The sequence below is a fragment of the Schistocerca gregaria genome, chromosome 8 (genome assembly GCF_023897955.1).
Source record: "Schistocerca gregaria isolate iqSchGreg1 chromosome 8, iqSchGreg1.2, whole genome shotgun sequence".
Classification (NCBI taxonomy): Eukaryota; Metazoa; Arthropoda; class Insecta; order Orthoptera; family Acrididae; genus Schistocerca; species Schistocerca gregaria.
In genome coordinates, this window is record NC_064927.1 from 323,662,902 (window position 1) to 323,676,802 (window position 13,901).

At 39.9% G+C, this 13,901-nt stretch overlaps 1 protein-coding gene across 1 annotated transcript in view; it reads right to left on the minus strand.

Moving 5' to 3' along the window:
• Positions 1–11,083, minus strand: part of LOC126284947 (probable ribosome production factor 1) — a 45,559-nt gene extending 34,476 nt beyond the window's left edge. The window contains exons 1-2 of the mRNA XM_049984222.1: positions 10,845–11,083; positions 3,088–3,366 (exon numbers count right to left, since the gene is read on the minus strand). Of these exons, the coding sequence (XP_049840179.1) occupies positions 3,088–3,350 (263 nt within the window). The 5' untranslated portion in view covers positions 3,351–3,366; positions 10,845–11,083. The remainder of the gene's footprint in view (positions 1–3,087; positions 3,367–10,844) is intronic.
• Between the last annotated feature and the right edge of the window lie 2,818 nt (positions 11,084–13,901).

Sequence of the window (13,901 nt, forward strand, 5' to 3'; positions counted from 1 at the left end):
CTGTTATTAACGAAGAAAACAACTAGTGTTCAATGAGATAGCATTTTTACTGCTACGGAAAACAACTGATGATTTTATTCAACAATTTTTCTTTTGCACTCCCAGTACTCACGTGATCTACCAAGTAAGCATGCGCGATCTACCAGCAGGTCACGATCAACGTGTTGCCGACCTCTGTATAGAGGGCCTATACAAGGGTGATGTACTTGAGGGCAATATTATGGAAATGAAAGAGGACGTAGATGAAAATAAAATGGGAGATATGATACTTTGGGAAGAATTTGACAGAGCACTCAAAGACCTAAGGCAAAAAAAGGCCCCCGTAATAGACAACATTCCATTAGAACTACTGATAGTCTTGGGAGACCCAGCCATGACAAAACTCCATCTGGTGAGCAAGATGTATGAAACAGGTGAAATACCCTCAGACTTGAAGAAGAATACAAGAATTCCAATCTCAAAGAAAGAAAACGTTGACAGGTGTGAAAATTACTGAACTATCAGTTTAATAAGTCACAGTAGCAAAATCCTAACAAATTCTTTAGAGACAAATAGAAAAACAAGGATAATTGAATGTAGTCGAATTAAATCAGGTGATGCTGAGGGAATTAGATTAGAAAAAAAGACACTTAAAGCAATAGAGGAGTTTTGCTATTTGCGGAGCAAAACAACATGATGGTTGAAGTAGAGAGGATATAAAATGTACACTGGCAATGGCAAGGAATGCGTTTCTGAAGAAGAGGAATTTCTTAACATAGAGTATATATTTAAGTGTCAGGAAGTCATTTCTGAAAGTATTTGTATGGAATGTAGCCATGTATGGAAGTGAAACATGGACGATAAATAATTTAGACAAGAAGAGAATAGAAGCTTTCGAAATGTGGTGCTACAGAAGAATGCTGAATATTAGATGGGTAGATCACATAACTAATGAGGAGGTATTGAAAAGAATTGGGGAGAAGAGAAGTTTGTGGCACAACTTGACTAGAAGAAGGGATCAGTTGGTAGGACATGTTCTGAGGCATCAAGGGATCACCAATTTAGTACTGGATATCAGGGTGGAGGGTAAAAAATCTAGAGGGAGACCAAGAGATGAATACACCAAGCAGATTCAGAAGGATGCAGGTTGCAGAAGGTACTGGGAGATGAAGAAGCTTGCACAGGATAGAGTAGCATGGAGAGTTGTATCAAACCAGTCTCTGGCCTGAAGACCACAACAACCTTTAACTAAATTACTTTAACTTCCATTTGATCATCTCATATTTGTACTTTAGTCCAAGTTATTGCGTTCATTATATCTATTCCTCATTTTCCACATTTGTTTAAATCTTCATCTGAGTTATTTTATCCACAGTGCAATAGGAATTTGTGTTTTAAAAGTTTGTATGGTAATTACCATTAAAATGTGCATCTTGTACATAACCAAAAAAACATTTTTGACACCATAGCACAGCCAATATAAATAAATTACTTCATCTTTTGTTTTTTAAATGATTGACTTTTTCACACTTTTAAATATTGTGACAGATAAACAAAAATAATTAAAATCACAGGCACAGATTACAAACGAAAACAAAATAATGAGAAAAAATAAAAGTGATCCTAAAAGTTATAACAATGATTAAAATGATGTAACAAAGTGTTCATTTTTTTTTAAATCACAGTCAAACAAATTAGTTGAATAAAGATAACGATCAAAGTCATTTCAATTCGTGAACACAAAAATATTTCAATATACCTGACGATATTTGAAGCCACAATCTTTTGCATGTCAGCCACTGCACTACAATATCTTCACTTGTAAAACTTAAAATTTTAGGTCAAACAATACACAAAATTACATTTGTCACTGATTACTCACAAACAAGGGCCCACCAGGGCGAAAGGTTGCAGGGTGAGATCCCTAGGAACCTAACCTACATCGTTGTATAGATGGTTTCAAAAAGTCAATCCCCACAGGGACCTCTTCTTGTAACTAAGAATTAATTTTCAAAAATTATCATGCTTAGATGTAATCTCCAACTACAACAGTTTTCATAATATTATGAAAAAAATAGACTGCTACTCACCATAAAGATGACACACAGATGCAGGCAGCATAACAAATAGACTATTACACACTATGGTTTTGGCCAAAGCCTTCTTCAGAAAAGAAAACACACACATCCACATAAGAAAGCACACCTCATGCACAAATGACTGCTATCTGCAGCAGCTCTAGTCGGAATGCAACTGCTGCGTCGAGCAAAATCAGCAATCTGGAGTGGAGTGAGGAAGAATAGCAGGTTATGGGGAAAAGACTGGTGAGTGCTTTGGCAGAGAGTGATGTACAGTGGAGATCAGGGGATGTGAATAGAGAAGAGATGACAGGATGGAAAGGGGGGGAGGGGAGGAATAAGTTGGGAGATGAGTGGTGGTGGGAGGGAGGGGGGGGAAGGGATAGTAGGTTATTGTAGGTTGACGCCAGGATAATTTCAGGAGGGGAGAAAGTGGTGTAAGGACAACTCTCATCTGCGCAGTTCAGAAAAGCTGGTAGTGCAGAGGAGAATCCAGATGTTTTGTGTTGTGAAGCAGCCACTGAAATCAAGCAGGTTATGTTCAGTTGCGTGTTATGCCACTGGGTGGTCCACTTTGCTCTTGGCCACAGTTTGGCAGTGGCCTTTCATCTTGCTGGACAATCCACTGGTAGTAATACAAGGTTTTTGAGATTCCATTTTTCAGAAGATTTTTGGTCATTTCCTTGCAATACAATTATTCTCTTTCCACTTACCTAATACACACAATATGAATGTGTGGCAGTTTCGTGTTCCTTGTACTCAGGAAATTAACATAAACCTGAAGACAATGAACCAAGCAATGATTGTGAACATTTTAAGAGCACAAGGATCCCACACTATGTATATGACATTCTCCACAGTTACCAGGTGCTCACAAGGTACAGATGAAACTTTCCACAACTCAATAGATTGGAATCATAAGTGTTACAGTAGAGTACCTACTGTCAGGGACACATTTCTTAAAATAGTTTAAGTGAAATTTGATGGACTGAAAACAATGATGTTGCTGCATATAACAGAGAGAACTTACAAGGGCAGAGCTGTTTCATCTGGCTCTCGCATACTCTCAATTGTCCTTGGAACCTGCTTGGGAAGGCCCTGCTGCTGCCTGGCCTTGCGGTCTTTCTTACGTTGTTTCCGTTTTTCACGAAGCTTCTTGATGAGCATAGTCGCACGCTGCTGTTTGTTGCGTATCCTTTTCAGTGGATTGTGAGATGGCATTTGTACCTCACCAACTGCAACCTCATCCTTTATTTTGTGATCTTCAACGTCTCTGTTGTTGTAGACTGCCATTGCAAATAATCCAACCCTAAAACATACAAAATTCACAAGTTGTCTTAAATTAACAGACAATGCTAAATAATAACAAGGAATGACCCAAACAATAACAACAAAATTATATACGAAGTACAGTACAACTATCATTTTAAAAGTGTTTTAACACAACAATGTAACACACAGTGTGTTGCACTACATTTGAACATTTTGATATGCTACTGCACTTCTTTTTACGTGGGTGAAGAGACTCTACTGGAATCTGTAGTTTCTTAACTTAGCAAATATTTTTGTCCTGTTTCTCTTAAGTTTGTTGCAAGAAGAAATAACATATGAATACAAACATTCTAAATGAAATTAGCAATCAAAATGAGTGATGTTTGTCAACAAGGCATGAAATAATGTAATTTTAATATGTGATAACTATTTATTAAAATGTTAAATGGCAGACAAACACTGCAAAAAGACGGTTAGAAATTATTTACCTACCAGACTAATTCCTTTATCAGAAATAGACCACCCCCCCCCCCCCCCCACACACACACACACACACACACACACACACACACACACACAGCCTCAGGGGGATATCAGGGAAGGGTGGAGAAAGATACTAGTGCTGCCTGCGGTAACATGCAAGGATATGGTGGAGACTGGATAGTCGGCTGCTTTGTGCAGCATCGGCAGGCTGGGGGGAGCGGGTCGAGGAAAAGGTAAAGGAGAGAAGCACAGAAAGATAAAGGAGAGAAACAGAAAAAGCGAAATGATTGTGCAGGTGTGCTGGTGGAATAGAATGCATGTGTTTGGCTGGAATAGGAGCAGGGAAACGTATAGAAAACTACAGGATAGGGACTAGTGAAGGTTGAGTTCAGGGGGATTATGAGAACTACGGATAAGTTGCATGGAGAGTTCCTACCTGCACAATTCTGAAAAGTTAGTGTTGGTGGGAAGAATACAGATGGCACATTCTATGAAGCATTCACTGAAGTGAAGCACACTGGGTTGGTTGGTTGGTGCTTTCGGGGTGCAGAACTGCTAAGGCCATAAGCATCCAAATCATTACATAAGAAAAAACAAATAATAAATAAACACCTGAGGCAAAAAAGGCAAAAACCCAACCAAGCAACTTTAAAAGAGGAGCAGCTAAGGACAAGGAACGTCCCTAGAGAAAATTTCTCAAAACATCGTTGAGATGGCAGAGGTCCCCGCAAGGGGATCAAATTTACTTCAACATGCTGCTGTGATGAATAAAAAGTAAGACATGATTGACAGAAAACATGTCATCTGTTAAAACATCTGAAAAAGTAGACGGCAAACATAGACGTAAATGTAAACAGTTTAAAAATGGGCACCGGATCAATAAATGGTGCATTGCCAAGGGTTAAGAGCAGAAGGCACAGAATGGGGGATGTTCACCAGTTAACATATGGTGGTAACTAAAACAACAGTTTTCTATATGCAACCGGCCTAAAATGGCCTTCTCATGATGTGAGGGCAGAGAGGAAGTCAATCATGCTATTGGGAGAGGTTTAATGTCACAGGGACTGTTCCCCTGGAGAGAAGACCATTGTGCACTCCAAAATGATGCTATATGCTGACAGACAGTGATACGAAGACCATCTGAGGGAACAGAATGACTGGCAGGCCAAGGGAGGAGAGCTGCAGCCTTTGCAGTAGCATCAGCAGCCTCCTTCCCTGGGAAGCCGACATGATCAGGAACCTACAGGAACAGCATATTGGCATTCTCAGATCCGTTGTACTAAACGGTGGACTGTGTGCAGCACGCGAAGGCTCTGGAGAGTACTGAGAGAATTTGAGCAGATGGCACAATTTGGAAGCCAGTGTCACCAGATGTACTGCGTGGCCTGATAAAGGGCGTAGAGCTCTATGGTAAAAATCGAGCTCTGGTCAAGAACCCAATATTGAAAAGGATCGGCACCAAGTACAAATGCACACTCAACACTGTGGCTGGTCTTGGAACCATCGGTGTACACAACTGTCCGCGAGCTGCGTTCAAAGTGCAAAAAACTTGCTGCGATACACCTCTCCAGGAGTAGTGACTTTGAGAAACGAATGGAGTCCGAAATGAACACGTACCTTAGCACAAAGCCAGGGAGGTGAACAGCTCGCACCCATGGCAGAAAGCATAAAGCTCTGCTATCGAAGCAGCAAATGAAAGCGAACTCCAGGAGACAACAGAGAAGATGGTCACACCCCATATTGGTGATCAACTGAACTGTCAAAAAAAAGAGAGCACAGGACAGGTGACTGGGCATAGAAGACAGATGGCTTGCGTAACAACTGTGAGGCTACAGTAAGTCAGCAGCCTCAGCATAAAGACTTTTAGCAGGATTAGTATGGGAGGCAGTAGTAACTAAATGTATCCTGCAATGGTGGATGGTGTTAAGACAATATAAGACAGATGGACATAGATAAATATACTATACATCCATAATCCAATTCTGAATGGAAAAGGGACCAGTACAAATGGAGGATGGTTTGACCCACTTCCCATGAAGTACCGCATACAACACACAGAACACTGAGGGAGCAAGTACAATGAGCTGCCATGTAAGAGATGTGGGAAGACCAACAGAGTTCCTATAAAACATGAGTCCCTAGAATTTCATTGCGTCAACAAATGAAAGAAGGAATGGGCCAAGTAGTAGAGACAGGGGAAGACTCCCGGTGCCACCAGAAGTTCATACAGACTGTCTTGTCACTGGAAAAGCAGAAGCCACTGTTTATGCTCCACGAGTAAAGATGATCAAGACATCACTGGAGACACCACGCAAGTAGAAACGTTCACTGAGAGCTGCAATAGACCACAAAGTCATCAATGAAAGAACAGCCTGAGATACCGTGAGGAGATAATCCATAACAGGGTTAAAGGCTATGGAAAATAAGATGACACTGAGCACAGAACCCTGTGGCAACTTGTTCTCTTGGACAAAAGTGCCTCACAGAGATGAAACCACATGTGCCTTAAAAACAGTCTTTTAAAAATTCCCAGATAAATGGGGCCGGTGACCCCGGAAGCCCCACTCACACATAATATGGAGGATACCTGTCCTCCAGCAGGTGTCACATGCCTTCTCCAAATCAAAAAACACAGCCACAGTTTGGCACTTCCGCAAAAAATGTTAATAATAATATGAGTTGACAAGGAGATGAGATGGTCAACTGCAGAATGGTATCTACAGAACCATATTTGGCATTTGTGAGGAGATTCCAAGACTCAAGCCACCACACCAGCCAACCATTAATCAAGTCATGTGGCATCTGTCCAAGTGTGGTTGTATGTATGGAGCGGATGACTGGGACAAAGAGGGTGCATGTTTAAGCTTCCTCATAGTAAAAGCAGAAATGTAACATTCATGATTCTGCGAGGAGAAAGATATCGCCCTGCTCCTTTCAGAGGAAGGATGGTAGTCAGTGGAACTCCACACATCTACAAAATATCGGCCCAAGCTGTTGGAGATATCAAGAGGGTCTACGATGACATTGTTCACTGTGGTCAGAGTAGGAACCAGGGAATGAGCAGTGGTTCCAGAAAAACGACAGAGATTATCCCAAACAACAGAACAGGGATTAAAAGTGTTAAAAGAGCTTTGAAAAAAAGAAAAAAGTCCAACTAGCATTTTTGCTATCCCTGAAAATGTGTCAACACTGCACATTTAGCTGTTTATAATGGATACAGTTTGACAACGTGGGATGGCATTTAAAAACATGGAGAGCTTGTCTCCGCACACAGATTGCACTGTGGCATTCCTCAGTCCACTAGGAGATGGACACATCACAGCACGGAAGAGGTGCGAGGTATCGAACATTCTGCGGCAGTAAGGATAGTGTTTGTAAGGTATTCTACCTGATCATCAATGCAGGGGAAATGGGTGTTTATCGAAAGTCATCAGTGAGGAGTAGAGCTGCCAGTCAGCTTTGGACAGCTGCCAGTTGGTGGGATGTACAGATGGGATAGGCAGTAACAAACAAATGATACAGTGTAAATGGTCACTTGAGTATGTGTTGGGGAGAACAGACCACTTGAGACGACGAGCAAGCTGAACAATACATATCAAAAGGTCCACATGGCAAAAAGAGTGTATGGATTTGGAAAGAAATGATCTGGCTGAAGATATCTACAACGAGAGAGCCTCTTGGACAGAGGTGTGGAGAGCCCCAAAGGGAATGGTGAGCATTGAAGCCACCAAACAGCAAAACGGGAGGAGGAAGTTGAGCAATAAGTTCCAAAATTGCAAGGGTCCCCAGTTCAAGTCTTTGTCCGGATTACAGTTTTTCTGCCAGGAAGTTTCAAGTTGAAAAAATGTCTGCCCTGGTAACACCAAAAGACAAGGGTGGGCAGATCTTGCAAAGAGAGAAGGTGAAACCAGGAAGGGAAAGATGGACAGCAACAGCTTGAAACTGTGTTTGTAAGGAAATGGTGGACTACATATGTCTTCTTAAATGAACAACACGAGTCCCCAACGAGCCGGAGTATTAGCGTCATGGGACGGTCAAATTATACTGAAATGAGATGTAGGAGGTGAAAGTGATCATGAGGGTGTAATTTTGTGTCCTGCAGGCAGGAGCTGGAATTCATTCTTACTGGATCTGATGCAGTGAATGTTGCACTGGAGAATAACTGTATTCAATGATAGGCAGGAGATGGGTCAAGTTAGGGGGCAGTCACTGTGTTGGCTGCCAAGTGCCAGAATCCAAACGTGCTCAACAGCCAGGTTCAGAGACTGTAGATCCTGGTCCATTAGTTCAATAGAGGTGTTGGCATTCACCTTCAGTTGGTCAGCGGACTCGTTGTTGGCGGTGCATCCTGCTAACATGGAGGGTACCACATGATGACATCGTTGAAGAGTACCGAGGTGGAGAAGGGGAAGATCGTTTGCCTTTGGTGACAGTTTAGAACCTAGACCCTTGTCCGGTGCACACCCAGACATTGGCTGGCTAGATGTGCAAAGAAAGTCATCGCGGGAGTATTCCTTTTTGGATTTCCACACTTCTGTTTGCAAGGCATGTGATTTCACGGGTGCAACAAAGGTTTGTTGGTATGGTTTAAGCTTGCAGCAGGTGAAGATGAGGGTGTGACCATGGAGCTGGATGATTTCACAACCGTGGTACTAATATGGAAAGTCACAAGTCTGCATAGCCACCTGGATCTCCTGTACAACTCTCACTGAGGTAGAATGGACAGGATGACAGAGACAGGAAGTAGCATGGTCACCCTAGCAGCTGATACAGTGAGGGGAAGGGCAGAACCAATGGCATTTTAAAAATATGAGATGTACCTCTATCACTGTTATAAGTCTTCACATATCTGAAATGTCCGATAAGCAATAATTTCTAGACTGTTAAAAGTCTCCAGCTCTGCTACAGTGTCTACTTTAGGACCACAAAATACAGCCACAGTAATCCAACCATTACCGTGTCCATGAGCGCCTGCATTTGTAAGTGTTAAAACCAATATGCATCCGCAAAAGACTTAAGGGCTGTGCAAAATCACTTGGGCACCTACTCCATTCTTCATACTAATAGCAATATTATCAATAGCTTAAAATACTGTAAAGCGTGAATGCCTTTTCCTCTTATAATAACGTTACAGCAAGCTAGGGGAATTTTTTACTAGTTTTTTTTTCTCAATTGATTCAAGCCATCCAGGATTACAGTTTGATTTCCATTCATCAATAATTCAAGGTGTTCTTGAGCATATAGATTACATCTTATCACATTTTTTGTAAACACTCGTGAATATCATACAGTATCAACCGCATTTTGAAATCCAGTATGGCAAATGATCTTGTTGTTGCTACCCTGCATTAAAATCATACGAATGTACTGATCTCAGAAATATATCTTGCTTGACAGTCAACATTCTACAACAATAATATTCAGGCTAAACTAGTAATATTCAGAATAGCACAGGCCCATTGTTACTTGCAGCGATTTTTCTCCCTTAATAAATTTGACCTAATTGGCTACATTACTACTACTGTAGGGCCTACACAAATGTTCCAGTCATGAATACATAATTTCATTGTCTCTCAGTTGGTCTGTCTGCATTTCTTTTGCTAACTGAATTGCAGTGTACACACACTTTACAGCATTTTCTTCCATTTTTTGACACTCTTTGCTCTGTTCTATTACACTTCTGAATACTATGACTCACCTGAAACTATCTTCGTAAAACTAGGCTTTAATCTTTCATACTTATGCTGTTTAGAGATTTATCATCTACACTGGGGAACGAGGTATCAAAGCACAAACCTTTCAGTTTATGATGCACATATGAAACAGAAAAACAAACTTTGTGATAAGCACAAAAATCCTCCAAGTTACAATTCAACCGGTCTCCTGTATTGTATCCAATATGTTGGCATTATAGGCCCTACCAGTTACACATTGGGCACTCCAGCCACACGACATTTTTTATATAATGTTGAACAGTCAACTGTTGGTTTGACAAATGTACATTACAAGTGCTGGGACATTCCATGTTTCATTTGGCCAAGATTTACTGCTTCCAACTTTCGCAAAGAAATCCAATGCCAATCGCAAGTCAAAATGCCATTTAAATTCCGAAACTACAAATTGCCACATATAAATCAGCACTAGTAGCCTTTCTAGCACGTTTTACTGTAACTTTCGAGGATTAACGGCCAATTGCTTCAGGTGGACATCAACTACCTACTCCCAATCAACATATTAGGCTACACATTCCGGTGGTTACTATACATGAAGAGTCTGGCTGTCCATGAAAGTAAATTTGAGTTTCTTAACATAGGATGAGTTTTCGGTATATCACCATCATATATTTCACCATGAACAATGTGGGAAGAATGTTATTCTTTTACTCAACTACATGATAGGGTTGGATTATGGCTTACATGCTACGGAAAAAAAGAAACTTTTTTGTGCGATTTCGTGTAATAAAATATTAAGAACTGCAACACCAGAGGAAAAAGGTTACCAGTAACAGCACTAATTGTGCACAATCTCTCTCCTACACGATATAGGTCTACATTATGTCGGAATCTGTCACCTACAGAATGACTAAAATGTACCGCCAACGAGGTCGCTCCATAAGATTAGTAGCCTACTTACTTAAACCACTACGCACAGAAAAAGCACAAATGTGTCACCGTCCTAAACAGACAAAGACAAAGGGTTCTACTTAAATCCTCAATCCGTAAAACGGGTTTAATTTGACTTTTACAGTTCACTTCAGTCGTCCTGTTTCAGCTGTTTGAAAAATCATTTGTTTACAGTCAAACCAAACACACTCGACTGCAACCCACTGCCGACAATGCTGAATATCTTCCTGAAGACTGCTAACAGCGTTCCTCCCATAGTCAAGACACTGTTGATAAACACAGACTTATAAATACAAAAATTGATTAGACGTTGTCTCTATTACCAGTTGCTGCTTTAAAGAAAGATCCAGTAAAAGATGATCAAACGCACTCTTTTTTTGTTGCCAAACACTGTCAAGAACTCACTTACCTACACTTCAACACGACCCACAGCACACATGCAGCAACATACACTCTTCCGCCTTCAATCTTCACAGTTTACACGGATCTCAGCACCTTACTGTTTCTGGGTACATTCAAAGATTCTGATTTCGACACGCGCAGGAATACAAACGTTTCCCCGGAGACTGGCTATGTATTGGTATTTGACCTCTGTAGGAGACCGCAGGTTTGGCCAAGCGTAGACATAAGCTTCGTTAGAGCAGTTGCCAGAGTGCGTCAGGAAACAAGCGCCACTGTGCATGCCCAGTTAATACAAACAGTCCTACAAGGGTAAAAAAACATTTCAGAAAGTCTTATAGACAATATATTTTCAAATATTGAAAGCCCAGATACAAGAAGTTTTGAATATTGACCTAGGAATATCTTATCATAACGGATTCATTATTAAAGTGCTCACAGTTCCAATACATATAAAAACAGTTCATCATATGTATAAGAGAATTTTCTCTCCCAAAAACTGCAACCAATTTGGTATAACACAGACTAACCAATCTTGGGCAAAAGTATTGTCACAAACTGATACAGATGCTGTATACAATGTTTTCTCCTCTCTTTTCACGAAAAATTTTGAAATATTGCTGTTGTTTTTGGAGAAGAGACCAAACAGAGAGGTCATGGGTCTCATCGGATTAGGTAAGCACCGGGAAGAAAATCGGCCGTGCCCATTCAAAGGAACCATCCCGGCATTTGCCTGGAGCGATTTAGGGAAATCACGGAAAACCTAAATCAGGATGGTCGGAAGCGGGATTGAACCGCCGTCCTCCCGAATGCGAGTCCAGTGTGCTAACCACTGCGCCACCTCGCTCGGTTTTTTAAATGTACTTCCCAAAAGGATTAATTAAAATCATCGCATCTAGAGATAGACACACAAATGCTTGAATTACATCTGGCATTAAAAACCCTTCCAAGACTATGAAAAGACTGAACTCTGAAATGAAAACTAATACTGACTTTAATTTCAGAAAACATGTTAGTAACTACAAAAAGGTATATAGAAGGGTAACTAATCTAGCAAAAGTATTAAGTAATGATAGACTAATAAGGAAGTCAGACAATAAATCAAATACCACATGGGAAATTGTTAAAAGAGAAATAGGAAAAAGCTCTAAAGACCAGAATATTGTACTTAAAACTAGTGACAACATTGAAATAAAGAGAGAAGTCTTGCCAAATTATGTTAACAACTACTTTCTAAGTGTACCTGATAAATTAATCAAGAGCTTTGCCAAAGACGAGAACTCAACAGCTCCAAAAGTAAGTAGTCAATAGCATGATAATAAGTTCCACTAATAAATATGAAATACTGAAAGTAATTAACAGTATGAAACCCAAAATGTCTGCAGGACTGGACGAAGTGCCAGTGACAACAATAAAGAAAGTCACCACACAAATCTTGGAACCACTGGTACACATTGCCAATTTATCATTCAGTGAAGGTGTGTTCCCCCAAAGGCTGAAAATTTCTAAGGTTAAACCGGTACTCAAAAATAGGGATAAACATAAGGTAGAAAACTGTAGACCTATATCCCTCCTTCCCTTTTTATCCATTTTTTAAAAAACTGATGAAAGTTAGACTCATAAGCTACCTTGACACCTCCAGTCTTCTAAATTGTTACCAATATGTTTTTCATACAGGTTACAGCACAGAAACAGCTATACAGGCCTATATGCAAGAAATTATTGGAAATTTAGACAATAAAAGATGGGTGGTAGGAATCAACCTAGATCTTTCCAAGGCCATCGATACAGTCGATCATCAAATTCTCCTTGACAAATTGGAGCCAATAGGCATCAGGAAATGGTTTGAATCCTATCCCCAAGATAGAACTCAGATTGTGGAACTCACCTCATCCCAGAATAAGCCAAAAATAAAGTGGGTTTCTGATGCTAAGAAAGAGGCAGTAGCTGTCCCACAGGGTAGTGTCCTCGGCCCTCTATTATTCCTAATCTATATAAACGACACTGAAAGGCCCAACAGATCTTCAAACATTACCTTATTTGCAGATGATACAAGCATAATTATAAGTGATGATAGCAAATCCTTATTCACTAGAGCTTTACAGGTTCTAAAGAGTGTTCAACAGTGGTTTTGCGCTTATAAGTTAACACCCAATTAAAATAAAACAAATTACATACAGTATGGTAAAGTAAATGAGAAGGATGATCACCATTTATCATTGAGTGACCATGAAATAGAGAAAGTTTGGTCTACAAATTTTTTGTGCATGTACATTGATCAGCACTTGAGCTGGAAAGACCATGTTACACACATAACCAAAAAACTCAATTCAGCACGTTTTGCACTGAGAATAATTTCTAGAGTTTGCAGTGCAGAGTGTACAAGATTAGTGTATATGGCTTATTTAGATTCTATTATATCCTATGGAATAAAATTCTGGGGTGCAACTAAATGTCGCTTGAGAGAGGTTTTTCAATTACAGAAAAGGGCCATTAGAATTATTACACACAACTCCCCACAAACGCACTGCAAGCCCTTGTTAATCCAGCTATACATACTTACAGTACCACCTTTGTACATATTAAAAGCATACTTCATACAAGAACACACTTGAGTTGTTTACGTGTAAATTCAGATCTTCATGACTACAATCTGTAAGAATCTGCATGTAGAAAGAACTAGAAAAACAAAAACTCAAAAACATGCAAGCCACTGTGGAATACAGCTTTATAATGCTCTGCCACTCTGCATCAGGGGAACAGAAGATAAAGGAAAATTTAAGTCAGAATTAAAATAGTTTATGATACATAAATGTTTTTATAGCATAGAGGAATATTTTGAATCCTTAAATCTCTAACTGATAGTTGTATTGCCAGTATCACGTTGTTCTCAATGTCAGTTCTATGTCTCATTTATACACTTTTAACTCTAAGATTATGTGTAATATGTGTTTTCAAACATGTTCTAAATATATATAAATTCATCACATATGGTACATGTTAAAAGAGCATGTAGAAGAACAACACATTAATGCAATATTTTTATATTCAATATATTATACAATGT